Source organism: Delphinapterus leucas, chromosome 19, assembly GCF_059928025.1.
Source record: "Delphinapterus leucas isolate spDelLeu-1000000601 "Yukka" chromosome 19, BTC_Dleu_Yukka2, whole genome shotgun sequence".
Classification (NCBI taxonomy): Eukaryota; Metazoa; Chordata; class Mammalia; order Artiodactyla; family Monodontidae; genus Delphinapterus; species Delphinapterus leucas.
In genome coordinates this window covers 41,540,149-41,558,881 of record NC_143147.1, presented here as the reverse complement: position 1 = coordinate 41,558,881, position 18,733 = coordinate 41,540,149, and the positions used below count along the sequence as shown (strand labels likewise).

The window sequence follows — 18,733 nt, the reverse complement described above, 5'->3', positions numbered from 1 at the left end:
AAATCCTCTTTAATTACCTTTGCTCTTTCCCCAAAGCTCCTCTCCCCAGGGTGGTGGCCACATTTCTTTCTCTTTCTTATTCCCAACAATTTCTCTGGCCTCTTCCACACCCGTTCAAAATTCTCAAAATCCTATTTGCTTGTACCCAGCAAAACAAATGTCTAGGAGAGGTCCCAGTTCATAACAGGAATCTTAATATAGTATTTTACTTCCAACTCCTAATAAAACCATGGTCTGGAAATTCTGTAAGTTCAACTGATGAAGATTTTATAAAATACCCTTCCTATCATTTTCTCCCCTGCTCTGCTCCAAAGCCACTGCTATATGGGGCCAATATAATCGATGAGTATGTTATTTGTAATGAAAGTAATCCTACGTTTGCTTCAAATTGTATTCAGTGTTATCACATGTTCCATTAAGAGGCTAACTGGAAAAAAAAAAAGAGGCTAACTGGAATTCCATATGCAAACATATTAAAAAGTACACATCTCAACACCCACCTTCCAAACTGTCTGATTTTGATTTAGACTCCTTTGATTATGAAAAGGGCAGTATTACTTTAGCCCACTTAGTTTCTTAAAGTGTTCAAAATTCTTTATATATAGCATCTCAATCTTTGGTCAACAAGCAGGCAACAACTTACTTGCCAAAGGAGGAAAACAGGGTGAGGAAAAGAAAGGGAAGCCCCTTCTGTAGTTAGAACAAACATCTGACATCAGTCATTAACCCACGTACTCATCTAGGCAATGGAATTTAGAATCTAAATTACCGTGAGGTTATCACTGATGGTCATTTACCCAGAATCAGTGATTTAGCATGACGACACCATTTCTGAACGTCAGGTACAATCTGTGATTTTTCAATAAATTTATCTTGAGAAAAGAATCCTGAATAAAGAATAACAAACTACTAAGGCAGCAAAGGTAAAACCAAGCTATGCATTAGGAAAAACAATTCTAAATTTAACACCCTAAATTACAGAAAGAAAAGCCCTCACACCACCATTCACAAGTTTCAGTGCAACCAATTTATTTTTGGCAAGCCAAATCACAGCTGTCAACGCTGGTTTTTTTCCACCCCTAAATTACATCAAGTATTTTGAAAAAATGTAGACATCGTCAACTGGGGTAAAAGTAAGTTACAAATGCCGTGTGTCGTTATAAATGCTTTTTAAAAAAAAGTCACAAGGAAGGGGGTTTAAAAAAAAAAAGCAAACAAACAAACCCTGGAAGATGCGGCAGAGCCCCCTTGCTCCCGAAATAAAACTCCTGGTGGCTGTAACATCAGCGGCAGCGCTACTCCCGACAGAAGTTTTCAGCTGTCACTTCTAACAGCTGAGCGCTTCCTAGGAGAGAAGCGACAGGCCGAGAGAAGTGGTTGTGGGAGGTCTGAAGATGGAACACTTAGGGGAACCCTTCCACACTTCACCTGCACTTACGGGCCACCCAGCAAGCGCAGTCCCCTCCCCCCAACACTCGCGCCCCGCACACTCAAGTCCAGTAGCTCCAGGAATCGACCACGCGCCCTTCCTCGTTTCCTCCACAAACAGATTGCTCCCGGCTGCACCGGTCTGGGGCTATAAGGGCACAAGCCGCACCTGCAAGCGCCGCAGCAGCCTCGCACCTACGGCCAGGTCCGCACCGCCTGCCCACCCGCCCCCCCGCTTCTGGCCGTGCAGCGCCTCGGCTCCTCCTGCAGACTGCTCGAACCCCCCTGGGTCTCCGCGCTCTCGGACGCGCCGCGCTTCCAGGGCGCGGGCCGCCGCCCCGGCCCTGTCACCTCGGGCCCCCCGGGACCCCGGGCCTCACCCCCTCCTCCAGCTCATCCTCAGAGCCCGCGTCCTCTGGCTGGTCCAGGTCTATGTCAAACACTCCTGCCATGTCCTCAGCTTCCCTGTCTCGGAAGTCCGGCGCTGGGTAAAAGCCGTCCCGCCTCCGTCGTCGCCTCATGGGCCCGGACCCGCCGCAGCCACCACCGCAGCTGCCGCCATCACCGGCTGCTTGGGCTCAGTGCGTCTGCGCCTAGGCCCTAGACTGGCTCCTCAAGTTCAGCGCTGGAGCATGCGTACAGGACTCTGTGAAGCCGAACCGTGGGCAATGAACATGCGTAGAACTATCGCTGGGAGCCAGGTACTGGCAGAAACATGCGCAGAAGCCCAGCCGAAGCCTCGCTCGGAAGCTAGATCATGCGCATTCTCAGCTAAAGCGTCTGATGGACAGTGAGCATGCGTACCATATCTGAAGTTGATAAATTGAAATTGAACATGCGTAATTAACCTTTCGGAATAGGAAAAAAAAAAAAAACCCACAACAAATCTTGTCTGTGGAACATGCGCATTCGTTCTCTGTAATGTTTTTGGTATTGAAAGTGAGCATGCGCATAATGAGAAGGTTGCCGCTCTGAAGTTTGAACCGGACAGAAACGGCTGATCCTGAGGCTGTCAGTGAGTGGGGTTAATGGGGACTTCCTGGGGCGGTGTAGAAAGGGAGAACTTGGCTTTGCTATTTACTAGTGCAGTGGTCTTGCGAAAGTCGCATAACCTTTCAGAGCCTGTTTCCTTCTCTATAAAATGAAAATAACGATACCTGTTTTTGCAAGGTTGTTTTGATAATTGTTAAGTACAGAGTCTGGCTTACAAGCCACAGCTCTTTCCAGTGCTGCATAGACCCGGTGTGAGGTCGTTACCAAAAATTGTCTCTTTTCAGTGTTAAAAGTAGTGGATACTTCCTCTAATATTTCATCTGGTCTTTTTTTCCCCAAGCTTCGTCTTCCTTGCTGTCCTATCTGAGCTAAATACAAAGACTTTCTTGTGTTACTGTAGTTACCAGAACAGAAAGGCGATTGGTGGAGAAAGTCATTATTTTGAAGAGAGAAAATTAATGTTAATTAAATGTGCTACTGTTGAGCTCACTTCTGCATTCGCTCTGTCCCTGTGGTGTGAACTGTACACTACAAATTCCTTTAACCAGAATTTGTTTTGTTTTGTTTGTTTTAAATGCATGCTTAGGAAAATAGCGATTACAAATGAGATTTTGAAAACTATTGAGCTGTGTATGAATGGTTTTGGGTACAGTAATCCTGAATCCCGAAACCAACTTCCTTGAATGATTGGCTCCTAAGACAACATAGCTATTGTGTCTATAACACCACAGACATATATAGTACTTACAAATTATATTTTTAGTGATGTATATTCACATATATGGCATTTTATTTGTTCTTTATTGGTAATGTAGTGGCTCTCAAAGACTCTATTTTTTCTATTACAGGTTGCTCACTGTTTTGAGGGAGTAAGCCTGGTTTGTGTCTCAGCATGTCAATAGTAACAGTGCAGCTTGGTCAATGTGGCAATCAGATTGGTTTTGAAGTGTTTGATGCTTTGTTTAGTGACTCACACTGTCCCCAGGGACTCTGCTCTAAAAGGGAGAATGAGGCATATCAAGCATCTTGCAAAGAAAGATTCTTCAGTGAGGAGGAAAATGGAGGTATGTGTGGTCCACAGACCTCTCCTTTACTCTGACATTACCAGCCTCTTCAAGGCCAGGCCCTCCACGTGGTGTCTGAACCCCATCCCCTTCCATCTTACTACGGAATGATTTTGCTCTCAGCCCTTTGTTTCTATGTTAACGTTTGCCTCTCCAGTGACATCTTCTCCTCAGCACGTGAGCATGCTCAGATCATGCCAATCTAAAACCAAACAAACAAAACTTAGCTCTTGACTATAGCTTTTTTCCTTCCTCATCTCTTTGCCTTCTCATCTAAGATTCTCAAAGAAGAACCCTCTTTAACCAACTGTAATCCTACTTCTGCTCTACAATACCACTGAAGCTGTTCTATGAAAAATTCCCAATGATCTCCTAATTCCTAGAGCCAGTAACTGTTTTTCTTTTCTTAATTCACTTAACTTCTCTACCAGATTTGATAACATTAACTATAAAACTCCCTCCTTGAAATTCCTTCTGCTTACGCTCTGAACTTTTCTTCTCCAGTGGTTGCATCTCAGCCTCTCTTCTGTCCTCACTTGTATAGTCCTCTCTGGGCAATTTCAATGACTCTCAAATTTTGCTACATCTTTTATACTAGTGACTCTCAAAACCTCTAGCCTAGCATCTCTTCCAAGCTGCAGACTGATTAGTGAACATCACGTGCGTCTCTCATGTGTCCCTCAGACTCAACATCTCCATACCCAAGGGCATTCATTATTTTTCCTTTAAAACTTAGCTCTGACTGCCCACATACCATCAAACATCAAGATCTGCGTAGTTTACCTCCTACTCGTCTCTTGAAACTCTTCTCCCTTTTCCATCTTCACTGTCATTGCCTTAGTTCTGGCTCTTGTCCTTTCTCACCTGGACTGTTTCAAGACAATCCTCCTGAGTTTCCCTGCCTGGTCTCTTGTGTTTATCACATCTATCGTCCACACTACCGTATTAAAAAAGACATCTTTCCTCCCCTGCTTGAACATTTTCAGTGGTTTCTCATTGCCTAAAAAGTAAATTTCAAGGTTTTTAGCATTGCATACAAGGACTTCCAAGATCTGAGCCCTGCCTACTTTCTCTCCCCATCCATCTCTTCTTACACCCCCTCTTTCTCCATCTTCTGCTTCAATAATCTTGAGATGCTTTTTTTGCCCTTGGTATTTTTATACCTCTGAATAAAAATACTACTCTGTTAGTGTGGATTTGCTGTGGGTCATATCACATCATACTGTGATTGTTGATGTATTTTATCTCTCCCACTGGTCCTCCTAGGGCTGGATTGATGTTGTCTTTGTCTCTGTGTTCCCAGCACAGTACATAGCACATTGTAAGCACTCAACAGATGTTTGTAGACTTGACCCAGTCATCATTTTAGCCCACGTTTATTCAACCTGCCTAGCACAATGCTAGGCATTATGACACATCTGCATATACCTGCTGCTGCCCACCTGAATTTCTAAGCAGAAGGAAAGTTCTTCCTATCCTCAATCTTTGATTTTTTGTTTTTGGACCTAGAAGTTTATGCTCTGAGTTAACCCAAATAAGCCATGTGCAATATTTTTCTTTTGATTTTTTTTCCCTCTCTAGTTCCAATTGCTCGTGCTGTACTTGTTGACATGGAACCTAAAGTTATCAATCAAACACTGTCAAAGGCTGCCCATTCTGGCCGATGGAAATATGGCCAGCATTCATGCTTCTGTCAAAAACAAGGTTCTGGAAACAACTGGGCATATGGGTAAGAATAATTCCTCATGATTTTCAGTTTAGATACAGCTGCATAGTTGATTAATAGTATAGTTACAACTGCACAGTTGATACACCAAACACATAATTTTGAAATTGCTGTTTTAAAATGTAGAGTGTGACTTCACCCAGAAGACGCTCATTCTGTCTCGTGTATGTCTATGCTTCAGGTTCAGGTAATGATGAAACCAAGGATCTCTTGCAGCAACGTTTTCCACTTCTTCACTGTTGTTCTGCCAGCTAACTTATTGTCAATACAATATCTTTGTCTGGCAGGTATTCCAGTTAATAGGAAATATGCCAAGGCAGTAGTATTGCCTAGTGTTCTTTGGAAAATTCCAATGACTAGGGCTCACTTCCAGAAATTCTGGTTTAATTGGTTTGGGATGAAGTCTGAATGTTGGGATTTTTCAGAGCTTCCCTAGGTGATTCTAATGTGCAGCAAAGTTAGAACCACTGCTTTAGGAGTATTGTTATGAATACTGAATATTATGTTGTACCGTAAACTTGCAGAACTACCTGGTAGTTGAAGTCTCCAGCCTAAAGGAATGGACTATAAAAGAGAATTTTCTACTCTCAGTAAATTTACTCTCCTAGCAGTCCTATTCACCTGTTAAAAATATTTAACTTGTGTATCTTAAATTTCGTCAATCAGGTACCTGTACCTTTCTTAAGAGTTAGTTCACTTCCATAGGTTTAAAAAGCCTTCGCTATCCTATGTCTTTCTCTGCATTCCATCTCTGGTTAAATTGAAAGGTGTTTGTTTCTTTTGCATTGCATAGATACTCTGTTCATGGACCTAGGCATGAAGAATCTATAATGAACCTAATCCAGAAGGAAGTGGAGAAATGTGATTCTTTGAATGGTTTTTTCATCATAATGAGTATGGCCGGAGGCACAGGATCAGGGCTAGGAGCCTTCGCTACACAGAACTTACAAGATCAGTACTCAAACTCTTTGAAAATGAATCAGATTATATGGCCTTATGGAACTGGTGAGGTATGAACATGTCAATTGAAAAATTTATATTTTGTATTCTTTGCAGTTAAATGTAGGTAAAAGATTGATCTCACCCTTTCTTTGGAAATGTTAAGTTACTGTGTAAGGAATGATTATACAATATGGTACTTTCACATACAATTCATTTAACTTTGCCAAACAAATGAGTTGTCCTTATTCATAAAAATTCCGAAGAAGACAATTGTGCATCTTCTCTCAGGAACCCATTCCTGGTTCAGTCCCTCTGGCTACAGCATGTAAAGCAGGGACCTTGGCCTCATCGTGCCATTGCCAACCTTCAAAGAATTTTCATTTCTTTCCATTGAAAGGAAATTTCTGTATAGGCCAATTTCCTATTGATCACCCTAGTAGGAGAAATAATTAAACAGAGGTGAAATAAGTCAGTATAGGAAATGATGTAGGAACAAAGTGTGATAGTAATAGTCATCATTTGTTGAGCCCTTACTCAATAAGGGCACTGTTCTTAAGTGCTTTACTTGCATTCTATCATTCATCCTTACAACTCTAGGAGGCTGGTATAATTATTATCCCCATTTTACAAATGAGGAAACTGAGGCATAGAGAGATTAAATAACTTGTCAAGGATTGTCTTATAGCTAGAAAGTGAAAGAGCCAGGCTTTGAACCTAGGCAGGATGCCCTTAGAGTCTACCCTCTTAACCACTGTTCTCTCCTGCCTTTCTTATCTTTGACCTTTTTTTCCCTCCAGGTTATTGTTCAGAACTACAATTCCATTTTGACACTTTCTCACTTGTACCGATCTTCAGATGCCCTCCTTGTTCACGAGAATGATGCTGTTCATAAGATCTGTGCGAAACTGATGAATATCAAGCAGATCTCCTTCCGTGATATAAATCAAGTCCTCGCACATCAGCTGGGAAGTGTGTTCCAGCCTACTTACTCTGAGGAAGGCTCATTTCACTACAGAAGAAATCCACTAGGTATTTGTCCTCCTGTGTGTTATTTGTAGAGAAGTCTGATGTTCTGAAAGCCTGAAGGTTGTTCTTCTATGGCTCTTCCCCTCCGCCTAAAGATATACTCAGGTCTCCCTCATTTCGAAAACCTTCCCAAAGAGCAGCTTATTGAATTTGTTTCAATATTACTTCTGTTTTATGTTTTGCTTTTTGGCTGCAAGGCATCTGGGATCTTAGCTCCCCAACCAGGAATCAAACCCACACCCCCTGCATTGCAGGGCAAAGTCTTAGCCACTGGACTGCCAGGGAAATCCCCTTTTTTTTGTTCTTTAAAAATAACTTTGAGATATAATTCACATACCATACGACTCACCCATCTAAAGTGTACAATTCAGTGTTTTCTAGCATATTCACAAAGTTGCACAACCATCATTTTCATCACTCTGTAAAGAAGTGATTCTTTTTTCAGGTTATTTGTCAAGTGGTGCTTTATCAATTCAAATCATCTAGATGCAGAGGACTCCGTAATCTATACCCCCAGTCCTACTCTCTTTCCCAAATAGTTGCCTATCCCAGTTTTCTTAGTTGCCATCTGCTTCCTCACATTTAGCATGTTCTGAATGGATTCATCATTTTTTTCCCTGTCTTCACTCCCCAGCCCCCTCTTCCTCAATTCCTGTCACCTGGATTTCTCCCACTGTCCTCGTCTCATCAGTATGCTCAGACCTGTTGGTGCCATCTCTGCCAGCTGTCTGCATTCTTCCCTACTTCCCTCTCTCTGATATTGGTTCACTTGGTCAGTATCTCTCAACTAATATTGCATACTCCCCCTGAATACAAAGTTCTCTTTATTCTCCTCTCTCTCTCCCTCTCTCTCCTTTTTTTTTCATGAAAACCAAGGCTCACATCTACGTGGACATTCCTGGCTTAAGGTGGTCCTATTACTGCTTTCCTTCCTGTTGCCTGCTTCTTTCCCCTGCAGTCAATCCATCTTGCACACTGGCCCCAAATGAGCCTCCCCAGTGCACAGATCTAATCCTGTACTTTACTTAACCCTCATTCTTTGGCTCATGCATTACCTACCAGATTTGTCGTAATTCCTTATGCCCTGAATCCTAACTTTCTGTTTTCATCACCTTTTGCCGCCTCTGTATAGATTCCCCACCTACTTTTCATCCTGTCTCCACTTTTTTCTTCAATCTGGTACTTCCCTGCCTTGGTCCCTTTGCTCAGTGTTCCTTCTTCTTAGAAATCACTTCCTCCTTCCCTTCTTCACCTCTACTGAAACCTTACTCTTCCTGTAGGGTCCAATTCAAGTGATAATTTTTCCATAAACTTTCCTACTGAGACCTTTACCTAAAGTAACCCTTTTTCTCTGAACTCCTGTGGCATTCTGTATCTCTTTTATGTCACTTAATGTTTTTTGCCTTTATTATTTCTTTAAGTGTGTTTGCTTATCTTTAAAAGTAACACACACACATTTATTCAAGGAGTACAAAAGAACATGCAATCAAAAGTAAGTCTCCCTCTGGCCCCTTCCCAGATGCTGCACCATGTGTTTCCTTAGAGGATCTGTCATATGCATGTTTTATAGTCCCTACTAATTTGCAGCTTCCTTGGGGACATGTGTCTTGTTAATTTCTCTGCATTCCACAGTACTTACCATATTGCACATCTGTTCATTCAACCAGTATTTATTGGCTTCCTGCTATGTACCAGGCACTATGCTACATGTTGGGGATCCAGTGGGGAACCAATGCAGACATTGTGTTCACATTAAACAAATAATTACACTAAGAACATATAATTAAAAACTGAGTTAAATGCTCTGAAGGAAAGGAGTACAGATCCAAGAGAATGAGTCACGAAGGAACCAGACTTAGGCTGACGAGGTGAAAGAAGGCTGCCCTGAGGAAGTAACACTTGAGCAAAAAGCTGGATGAAGACTTGGAGTTGACTAAGCAAAGGGAGGGAGAAAGGAGTAGCATGTTGGGGGAATAGCATGTGGAAAGACCCTATGGCAGAAGGAAGCGTGGCCCTTTCGGAAGAGAGAAATCCAGTGTCACTGGAGCACAGAGAATGGTGTGGGGAATGATTGAAACCTGAGGCTAGAGCGGTGAGCAGGGGCCAACCTTGCAGGTCATTGTAAGCCATTTAAAGGCCTCCTCATTAATCTCAGAGCAGGGGAAAGCCACTGAAGGATTTTAAGGAGGTCGTTGGCATAATCACCTTTATTTTCGAAAAATCCATTGCCTGTGGAGAGCTGGTTGGAGGTTGAGTCTGCAGGCTGGTCCAGTTGTTCCTTGGGGAGATTGTGATGAACTCGGTGAACTGCCCTCGGAAAATCCAAGCCATCAGTTCCATGGGCGCTCTCTTGACTCCCACTACCATGTACAAACTATAGGGCACTGGGTCCACACTTGCCCTTCACCTTGTGTCACAGTGGAAGAAGTATCCTGCTTCTATCAAAGGCCAGCCTCTCGCTTGGGTTCTGGGTCCCATTCCCTCTCTCTTCTCAGGGACTTAATTCCTCACTCATCTCTCATCCTCACATGTCATTAACCCTCTTTCCCCGGTCACTGCCATTACAACGGCTCTCTGGCATCTTTCACACCAAAGAAGCCCTCCCTTGACATCACCTCTCATGATTTCCCCACTTATCTGTCATTCTTTAGAACAACTGTCCTCAAAGGGGCCTCCATTCTCCCTGTCCTCATTTCTTCACCATCTATTCACTCTTCAACCCACTCTGATCTAGTTTCTCTTCCATCACTTTTCTAAAACTGCTTTTCTTAATAGGTCGCAAGCATGTTCACATTGTCAAATTCACTGGCCTGTTCACTGTCCTTATTTTATCTCAGTAGAATTTGGAATGGCCGATGCCTTGTCTTCTGAGTCTCCTCTTCGTCTTTTGTGACAGCCTCTCTCCTGATTTCCCTCCTTATCTCAATGACTATTCCTTTTATTCCCGTTTTTTTCCTCCTTCTTTGGCTCCTCCGTTTCCTAAGCTCTAAAAGCTGGTCTTGAACCCTCTCCGAAGGTGACTGACCCAGTCCCATGGCTTTCAACACCATTTGTGTTCTCCAGCTGGCCAGTTTCTCTCCAACTCTGACCAATTCCCTAAGCTCTAGATTTCTATATCCAGCAGCCTTCCCAACATCTATGTGTACACGTTTCATGGTCGTCCCAAACATAATGTGTCTAAAACAGATCTCTTAGCTTTCCCCCAGAAGAAGCCTGTTTCCTCCTCAATCCTTCAATTGCCCAGTTCTAAAAAACTTAGGTCCAGGGAAGTGCCTGGCGGTCCAGTGGTTAGGACTCGGTACTTTCACTGCCATGGCCTGGGTTCAATCCCTGGTTGGGGAAGTAAGATCCCGCAAGCTGTGTAGGAATATGCTATAACAAGAATTCCATAGACTGACCGGCTTATAAACAGCACAAGTTTACTTCTCACAGTTCTGGAGGCTCAAAGTCCAAGATCAAGGCACTAGTAGATTCAGTGCCTGGTGAGGGCCCGCTTCCAGGTTCACAGATGGCCGTCTTCTCACCGTGTTCTCACCTGGCACAAGGGACGGGAGACCTCTCTGGGGTCTCTTTTATAGAGACCTCATCTCCCAAAGGCCCCACCTCCTCCGGATGCCATCACCTTGGTGGTAAGGATTTCAATATATGAATTTTGAGGGACACAAACTGTCAGTCCATAACAGGGTTTGACAAAGTTAAGAATGGCTAAGATGAGAGTGGGTAAACAAGAAAGCTGGGGGGAAGCAGATTTTAACAATTAATTTGTGCGTTAGTCCTCAGGAATTATTTGCTGACTGCTGCTTGTTTATGCGTGCTATGCAATAGAATTCAGCTCTAGGTATTTTACAGAAAAGGATTCTTATGTTTAGAGGAAACTCCATTAGCCATAGGATCAATTTGTGCAACATTTTGTAGATGTTTGTGTCAAAATTTGTTCTTAACATTAGGACGTAGGATATGAGTTTGCACTCAACGTTATCATAACATTTAAATTTCATGTTATGGTAGAAGATTTTTCTTTCTCCTCTAGGTATTTTCTATAAATATATAAAAAATATATAAAATACATAAAATATATGACATATTAAAAAGATAAAAATATTTTAAAAACATATAAAATAAGCTCTGAATGAAAAACAAATTAGCCTTTCTCCTTAATTCTGTTTCATTACAAATACAAGGTTCTAAAAATAGGTGTATTCCTGTGTTCAGGAGTTACGAATCCTGTCTTCTTTCCCAGTAAAGTTTGATGTTAAGAGGTTCTGATTATTATTTAACCAGATAAAATAAATAAGAGATCTAGGAAAATTTCTAAGGGACTATTTAGTGAACACTGAATGACAGACAATAAAAGCATATTACGTCTCATGCTTATTTTGTTTTCCTGGGGTTTAGCTAAATATTTCACTCACATTTCCAGTTTCTTAGCTAAAAAGAAATTCTCGTTTCCTTTTGGCAAAGTGTGTTTTTTTCACTCATGCTAAAATAGGTGCCAAAATCAAGCAAATATGTGGTCTTTAATAGACATTGTCTCTGAAATTGTATTTACATTTTAAATTTTAAGCAATTTTGGCCTTGGAGGAGAAAACACATTTGGTTCCCCCAAGCCATCAAATCATGGCTGTGTATGAGTCAGTGGAAACAATGTGGAATTTAAAAATTTAGTTCAGATTTTTTTTCTTTGCAGGAGACTTAATGGAGAATTTAGTTCCCCATCCAGAATTCAAGATGCTGGGTGTTCGTAACATTCCTCAAATGTCTGAGAATTCACTGGCATACAGCACATTTACTTGGGCTGGCCTCCTCAAGCATTTGAGACAGATGCTCATTTCTAATGCGAAAATGGAAGAAGGTAAAGGGTATTTTAATGCAGCCCACAAGCTGGGAAAAATGCCTCTACTGGAGTTCTCAATATAAACTGGCTTGATCCAGTTGAAATAATGGTGCCTTCTTCTGACCAGGGAGGCTCCTGCAAAAAACTCACCAGAACATCCTGGGAGGATTTCTTAATCGCTTCACAGTTTCATTTCTCAAAAAAATTTCAGATGAGTGTGACATTTATTTTTATTTTATTTTTATCAAAATAATATATGAACATAGGTTTTTTTAAAAAAATCAAGGAGTCAGAACTCACTTAAGTGTCTATTTAAACCTGTCCATTGGGTTGTGTGTAAATTACATCTCAGTTTTTAAAAAAAGTCAAGTAATTGTCCAGTATGAGTTTATAATGAGGAAGAGAACAGCCTATTCCACACCTCCCCTCAGCCCAGCAGAAACTGCTTTCAGTGTTTTGAGATGTTTCTTCTGGAATTTGCCCCCATATTTCTAAATATCTTGCATATTCCGCTATTTGTTTTATTTTCCAGGTTTAGATATTATCAGTTGCCTTCCTAGCATGAAGCTGAGAACTGGATCTTCTTAACACCCCCTATATACACATCCACACACCTTTCCCTCCCTCCTCCCAATCTAGTTAAAGCATACTTTTGGGTTAGATCAGTTTTCATTGTCTGTGTTATTTTTGCTATGTAGATATTATTCATAGTTGAGCCATGTACTGTATACACAGATTACATTTTATTTCATGTACAGTTTATTTTTTCCTCCTAGAGTTAATAGTTAAATTTATTTGGTCGATATTCTTTGTACCTATTACAAATTTACCCCTAAACTTTTCCATAAAAATGAAACCCTTCTCAGCATGTTCAGACCTATCAGGTCATCTTATTACTTCCATTATCTGCTTGGAGATATCCCTTCCGGAGGACTTCCCCCTCCTGTTCCAGTCTGCACTGGTTACTCTCCAGGCTTGATAAGCAGCCAGCACTGGCATCTCTGCCTCCTTCTTTATTCTAGCCTGTTTCCTAGATTTCAAATCTTCCTCTTTCTGGGTTAATTCCCCCATGGATAGTACCCTCCAGGAGCTTCCTAAGAAAGAGTACAGGGAAGGTAAAAATTTTAAGGCTGCAAATGTCATTATCCTACTTTTATATTTGATTGGCCAGGTATAGGATTCGAGGCTGGGAATCATTTTTACTCAGTGTCTTGAAAGCACTGCTCGATGGCTTCCAGCTTCCGGTGTTACTGCTGAGAAGTCCCACTTCAATCTGATTCCTAATCCTGTTTTATTCTCTCTTGTATCTTTTAGGATTTTCTCTTTGTCTCTAGCATTCTGGAATTCCTTAGTATGGATCTTTCATTTATCTCAGTACCATGTAAACTTTATGAGGGCAGAGATTTTTGTTTTGTTTACTGCTGTTTTTTAGAGCCTCACCGGTTTTTAGCCTTTCCTGAGCAGAAACCTTCTTCTCGGATGGAGGGTGGGGCACTCCCCCTAGTGCAGGAGTGGGGAAGGGTCTGGGGCTCTCACTGCCTCTCATACAGATTTTTAACTACTCCTCCTTTAGAAGCGCCTGGCCTGCTTCCAGGACCTCCACTGTGGGCAGAAAGTTCAGATTTCCCTGGTTGCTAAGTCAGTAACCATTGGTTCATTTGCTTTCCAGCTTCCAAATTTTTGTTGCCATTATTTTCCTTCCATTTTTTCTTGTTTATGCCTTTTAAAAAAATCCCTGTGTTGTTAGTGAGATTTGGGGAGTAAACTGGTATGTTCAGTCTGTCGCACTTAACTGGAAGTCACTACTATGTACTATTTGGGGAGCATATATTTTACCACAAATTACAGTAAGTTAGGTTTCAATACTATGAAAGTGGATTTCCTCTACATTTACTTGTAGTACCTTACAGATTTTAGATCGTAGTGCCTGACATTTGGAGATAAGTAGAAAGTTCACATCTTAAGTAATGCTTCCTGAACTTTTTGGCCACAGGACCTGTTTTTCTGGCAATACCTATTATCAAGGAACACAGTGTTCCTCAGGGTACTGTAAGACGTGGTGCTCTGAGCCCTCTTAGGTCGATAAACCACAGTTTGTTTAGTCATTTTCCCATATAGGAATTTAGAGTGTCACCATTTTTTCACAGTTACGGAATTTTGAACACTTAAATGTTTTCATATAAATATGAACATATGAATAAATATATTTATGTCACTAACCAGGTTGAAGGATATAGTTTGAAAACTCTTCATATGTTATCAGAATGCGCCATATGAAGATTGACCCCATTCAGATCATCATCAGCCCTGTATCTGTTTCTACATGTCCTGTAGCAGCAGGAGGGACGAGTGGCCCAAGTGGGGGCAAGGCAGAAGTTACCATGTCTCTTATGACCTAGCTTTGGAAGTCACATATCATCATTGTGCACCATCCTTTGGGTTGTTAAGGTCAGCCCTATCCCGTGGGGAGGGGACCACACAAGGGCATGAATACCGGGTGGCGAGGATCATTGGAGTTCATCTTGAGGCTGGCTACCACCCTCTGCCCTCTGTCCCCTAATGAATCATGTCCTCCCATTTGCAGAATGTACTTAACCCTTCCCAAGCACCCCCAGAGTTAGCACATCAGCCTATTAGCACATTCCATTAGCACATCAGCCTAAAGTGCAGAATCTTGTCATCTAAAAGCAGGTGCAGGTGTGGATTTACTTTCCTCAGGTGAGATTTCCTGGGTATAGCTCTTTAAGTACACCCCACCCCCAACAGACCATGGTGGAACAGGTGTAGGATTTTACTTATTTATTTTTAAGTTTTATTTACAACACCTTATTTTTAAAATTTATTAGTTGATTTATTTTTTCTAGTTTGGATCAATTTATTCATGTGAGGACTAGAGATTCAAAGTTCTAAGGGTGTATATAAACAGACTTTAAAAAATAAAACTAGCATCACATTATATGTATTTTTTGTTCTGTAGCTGTCTTTCGACATAGTATTTTGTAGCCTTCATTCCAATTCATTCATTTAGACATGCTTATTCTTTTTAGTAGCTACATAGTTTTCTACCATATAGGAGCCCTAACTTGTTATATGTACATAGATTAAAGAGTCAGGTAATTCTACGAAGCTGGTTGTTAAAACTTTCAGTCCATAACCTTCTTCTATTGTCTCCTTCCCAGAGGTAACCATTTTTCAAAACTCTTTTGCTGTTTCTTTTACTGTTTTTATCTATTGGCATTTACAGATTTTTCAGTGATTTAGGTATTACCTATTTACTTCCCACCACGGAGGGTTAGGATTTAGCTTTTTTCCAACACTGGCCCCTAAACTCTAAAACACACTCTAGACAGGCTCATCCTTCTGATATGGTAGTAAGTGTCATCACTGGGTTAAATCGATATTCAGCTTTACATTATCATGACCAAGTAAATGCTATTCACAGCTGAGCAACAAAATATCCTGTGATTACTTTTCCCTTCCTGTATAATGTTTTTGTTTTCTTTGGAGTTAATAATTACCTTGTTTTCTTGTTTGCTTAGTTTTTCTATGTACCTGTCAATTATTCAACACTGTTTCTCTACTTACCTAAATTTTTTCTTGATATACAGGCATACCTTGTTTTATTGCACTTTGCAGATACTGTGTTCTTTAACAAATTGAAGGTCTGTGGCAACCCTGCATTGAGCAAATCTATTGGCACCATTTTTCCAGCAACATTTGCTCACTTCACATATCTGTGTCACATTTTGGTAATCTCGCAATGTTTCAGACTTTTTCCTTATGATTATACTTGTTATGGTGATCTGTGGTCGGTGAGCTTTGATGTTACTATTGCAAAAAGGTGCTATTGCTGAAAGTTTCAGATGATGGTTAGCATTTTTTAGCCATAAAGTATTTTTAATTAAGGTATGTACATTTCCTTTTAGACATAATGCTATTGCACAATTAATAGATTACAGTATAGTGTAAACATCACTTTTTTTTGCCGTACGCGGGCCTCTCACTGCTGCGGCCTCTCCCGTTGCGGAGCACAGGCTGTGGACGTGCAGGCTCAGCGGCCATGGCTCACGGGCCCAGCCGCTCCGCAGCATGTGGGATCCTCCCGGACCAGGGCACGAACCCGCGTCCCCTGCATCGGCAGGCGGACTCTCTCAACCACTGCGCCACCAGGGAAGCCCATAAACATAACTTTTATATGCACTGGGAAGCCAAAAATATTTGTGTGACTCACTTTATTGTGATAATTTACTTTATTGCGGTGGTTGGAACCAAGCACACAAAATCTCCAAGGTCTGCCTGTATCCAAGTATTCTGTCAGTTTCATCTTCTTTAAGAAATCTCCCCGAGAGCCTTCTGACCTGCTTCAATCTAGTTTTTTTTGCCCTCTCCAGCCAGTGTACATTTGTCCTTCTGGTATTTGCCTGTCTGTTGTGTTGGATATTCTGCTCAAGAGGGTTTACACAAAGCCCCAGTGATCTGGGGGAAAAGGAGGGAGGGGCCGTGGTTTTCCTGGTTTGGTATGTTTCCTACCCTTACCTCTGCCTGGTGTTCTCCAGACTAGAGTCTCTCAGTCATATCCTCTCCAGAAAGTAAACCTTTAGTTTTCTGCTAGGGTGGGGAAGAGGCAGTCGTCATAATAAACAGACAAGTTTAGCAACATTCCTTAAGCAGGAGTCAAAGGTAGATGTGCTTTACATGGTTGCAAAGCCAGTTTAAGAGCCAGTGACTTAGTGTTTTCATGGATTCCCTTAAGGAATGCCGCACCACCTACTTTCTGGAGGCACAGAGCACAATAATGTGAAAACACATAGGCATCATTAATGCTGAAACAAAGAGTGATAAAGTCACTGAATGTGAAAAAGTTTTAGGAAAACCTTAATCAAGTTATTTCGTTACATATATATTTTTATATATGCTCAAGAATGATATATGATTTTTAAAAATATAAACTTACTCTAAAAGAACTCTTCAATAAGTGTAAAATTTAATAATCTAAGTGAATAATTTAATTTTTTTTCTAATCAATGGTGACTTGGATGGAAGGAAATATAATATTGTGGATTTATACCCCTTTTTTGTTACATGGATTGTAAATATTTTTGTCCATCACTTTTGTCTTTTGTATGGTATTTTTCACTATATGGAAATTTTACCATTTTTATGTGAGCAGACCTGTAAATCTTCCTTTATAGATTCTGAGCCTTACCTACCCCAAAGATATAAAAATATTCTCTATTATTTCCTAGTATTTTCCTAGTTTTATAGTTAATATTTAAATTTTAACCCATCTGGGATTTATTTATTTAATTTTTATTTGTTTATTTATTGGCTGTGCCGCGCAGCATGTGGGATATTAGTTCCCCGACCAGGGATCAAACGTGCCCCCTGCAGTGGAAGCGTGGAGTATTAACCGCTGGACCGCCAGGGAAGTCCCTATTTTTGTTTTAATAAATTTATTTACTTTATTTATTTTTGGCTGCATTCGGTCTTTGTTGCTGTGCGCTCTAGCTGCGGCGAGCAGGGGCTACTCTTTGTTGCGGTGCGCCAGCTTCTTATTGCGGTGGCTTCTCTTGTTGTGGAGCACGGGCTCTAGGTGCGCGGGCTTCAGTAGTTGTGGTACACAGGCTTAGTTGCTCTGCGGCATGTGGGATCCTCCCAGAGCAGGGTTCAAACCCATTTCCCCTGCACTGGCAGGCAGATTCTTAACCACTGTGCCACCAGGGAAGTCCCCTCTATTTTTGTTTTTGATCATGTATATTTTTTAAAAATAAATTTATTTATTTTTGGCTGCATTGGGTCTTCGTTGCTGTGCGCAGGCTTTCTCTAGTTGCAGCGAGCGGGGGCTACTCTTTGTTGCGGTGCACGGGCTCTAGGCATGCGGGCTTCAGTAGTTGTAGCATGTGCTCTCAGTAGTTGTGGCTCACGGGCTCTAGAGCACACGCTCAGTAGTTGTGGCTTGTGGGCTCGGTAGTTGTGGCTCGCGGGCTCTAGAGCGCAGGCTCAGTAGTTGTGGCTAGTGGGCTTAGTTGCTCTGCGGCATGTGGGATCTTCCCGGACCAGGGATCAAACCTCTTTCCCCTGCATTGGCAGGCAGATTCTCAACCACTGCACCACCAGGGAAGCCCTCAATTTTCAATCCTATTTTTGCTTTGTGTTTCTACATCCCTTAACATTTTTATACGTATTTTGTTTATTTGTTCATAGAGACATACAGAATGAAGTTCAGCCTTTATAGGTGGATAGTTCTATGAATCTTGACACACTTAAACGGTGTAACCACCACCACAATTGAGACAGAGTATTTCCATGTTCCAAAAAGTTCCCTCATACCCCTCTGTAGACAGCCTCTTTCTTCCACTACAAGCCCCAAGCAACTATTGATCTGAACTTTATTCCTATGGTTTTGCCTTTTCCAGAACGTCCTGTAAATGGAATCAAACAGGATGTAATCTTTTGAGTCAGGCTTGCTTCACTTAGCATCAGGCTTCTGATATTGATCCACATTGTTACGTGTGTCAGAAGTTACTTTCTTTTTACTGCATTGTAGAATTGCATCCTTTGCACCTACCACCGTCCTTTAATATTCGATGAAGAATATTTCATGCCTTTCTCAGGACTGAGTAGTTTGAATCACTTTAGGTCAACCAGATTAGAATGTTTAAATTTTTAGAAGAACCCCACCCTGCCACAACTTTTACTTATCAAATGGAAATTTATATA

General features: G+C 41.4%; 2 protein-coding genes across 9 annotated transcripts in view; one reads left to right on the top strand and one right to left on the bottom strand.

Moving 5' to 3' along the window:
* Window positions 1–1,996, bottom strand: part of RPS6KB1 (ribosomal protein S6 kinase B1) — a 37,097-nt gene extending 35,101 nt beyond the window's left edge. The window contains exons 1-2 of one of the 5 annotated variants that reach the window (XM_022552739.2): window positions 1,809–1,896; window positions 1,225–1,345 (exon numbers count right to left, since the gene is read on the bottom strand). In XM_022552739.2, the coding sequence (XP_022408447.1) occupies window positions 1,225–1,284 (60 nt within the window). In that variant the 5' untranslated portion in view covers window positions 1,285–1,345; window positions 1,809–1,896. Of the gene's footprint in view, window positions 1–1,224; window positions 1,527–1,808 lie in introns of those variants that run through there. The other 4 variants (XM_089900950.1, XM_022552740.3, XM_022552738.2 and 1 more) reach the window with 4 other exon arrangements.
* A 213-nt stretch (window positions 1,997–2,209) lies between these two features.
* TUBD1 (tubulin delta 1) overlaps window positions 2,210–18,733 on the top strand; it is a 34,218-nt gene continuing 17,694 nt past the window's right edge. The window contains exons 1-6 of one of the 4 annotated variants that reach the window (XM_089900951.1): window positions 2,210–2,443; window positions 3,270–3,485; window positions 5,067–5,214; window positions 6,005–6,221; window positions 6,951–7,182; window positions 11,867–12,031. In XM_089900951.1, coding sequence (XP_089757077.1) covers window positions 3,314–3,485; window positions 5,067–5,214; window positions 6,005–6,221; window positions 6,951–7,182; window positions 11,867–12,031 — 934 coding nt within the window. In that variant the 5' untranslated portion in view covers window positions 2,210–2,443; window positions 3,270–3,313. The remainder of the gene's footprint in view (window positions 2,444–3,269; window positions 3,486–5,066; window positions 5,215–6,004; window positions 6,222–6,950; window positions 7,183–11,866; window positions 12,032–18,733) is intronic. The other 3 variants (XM_022552550.3, XM_022552549.3, XM_089900952.1) reach the window with 3 other exon arrangements.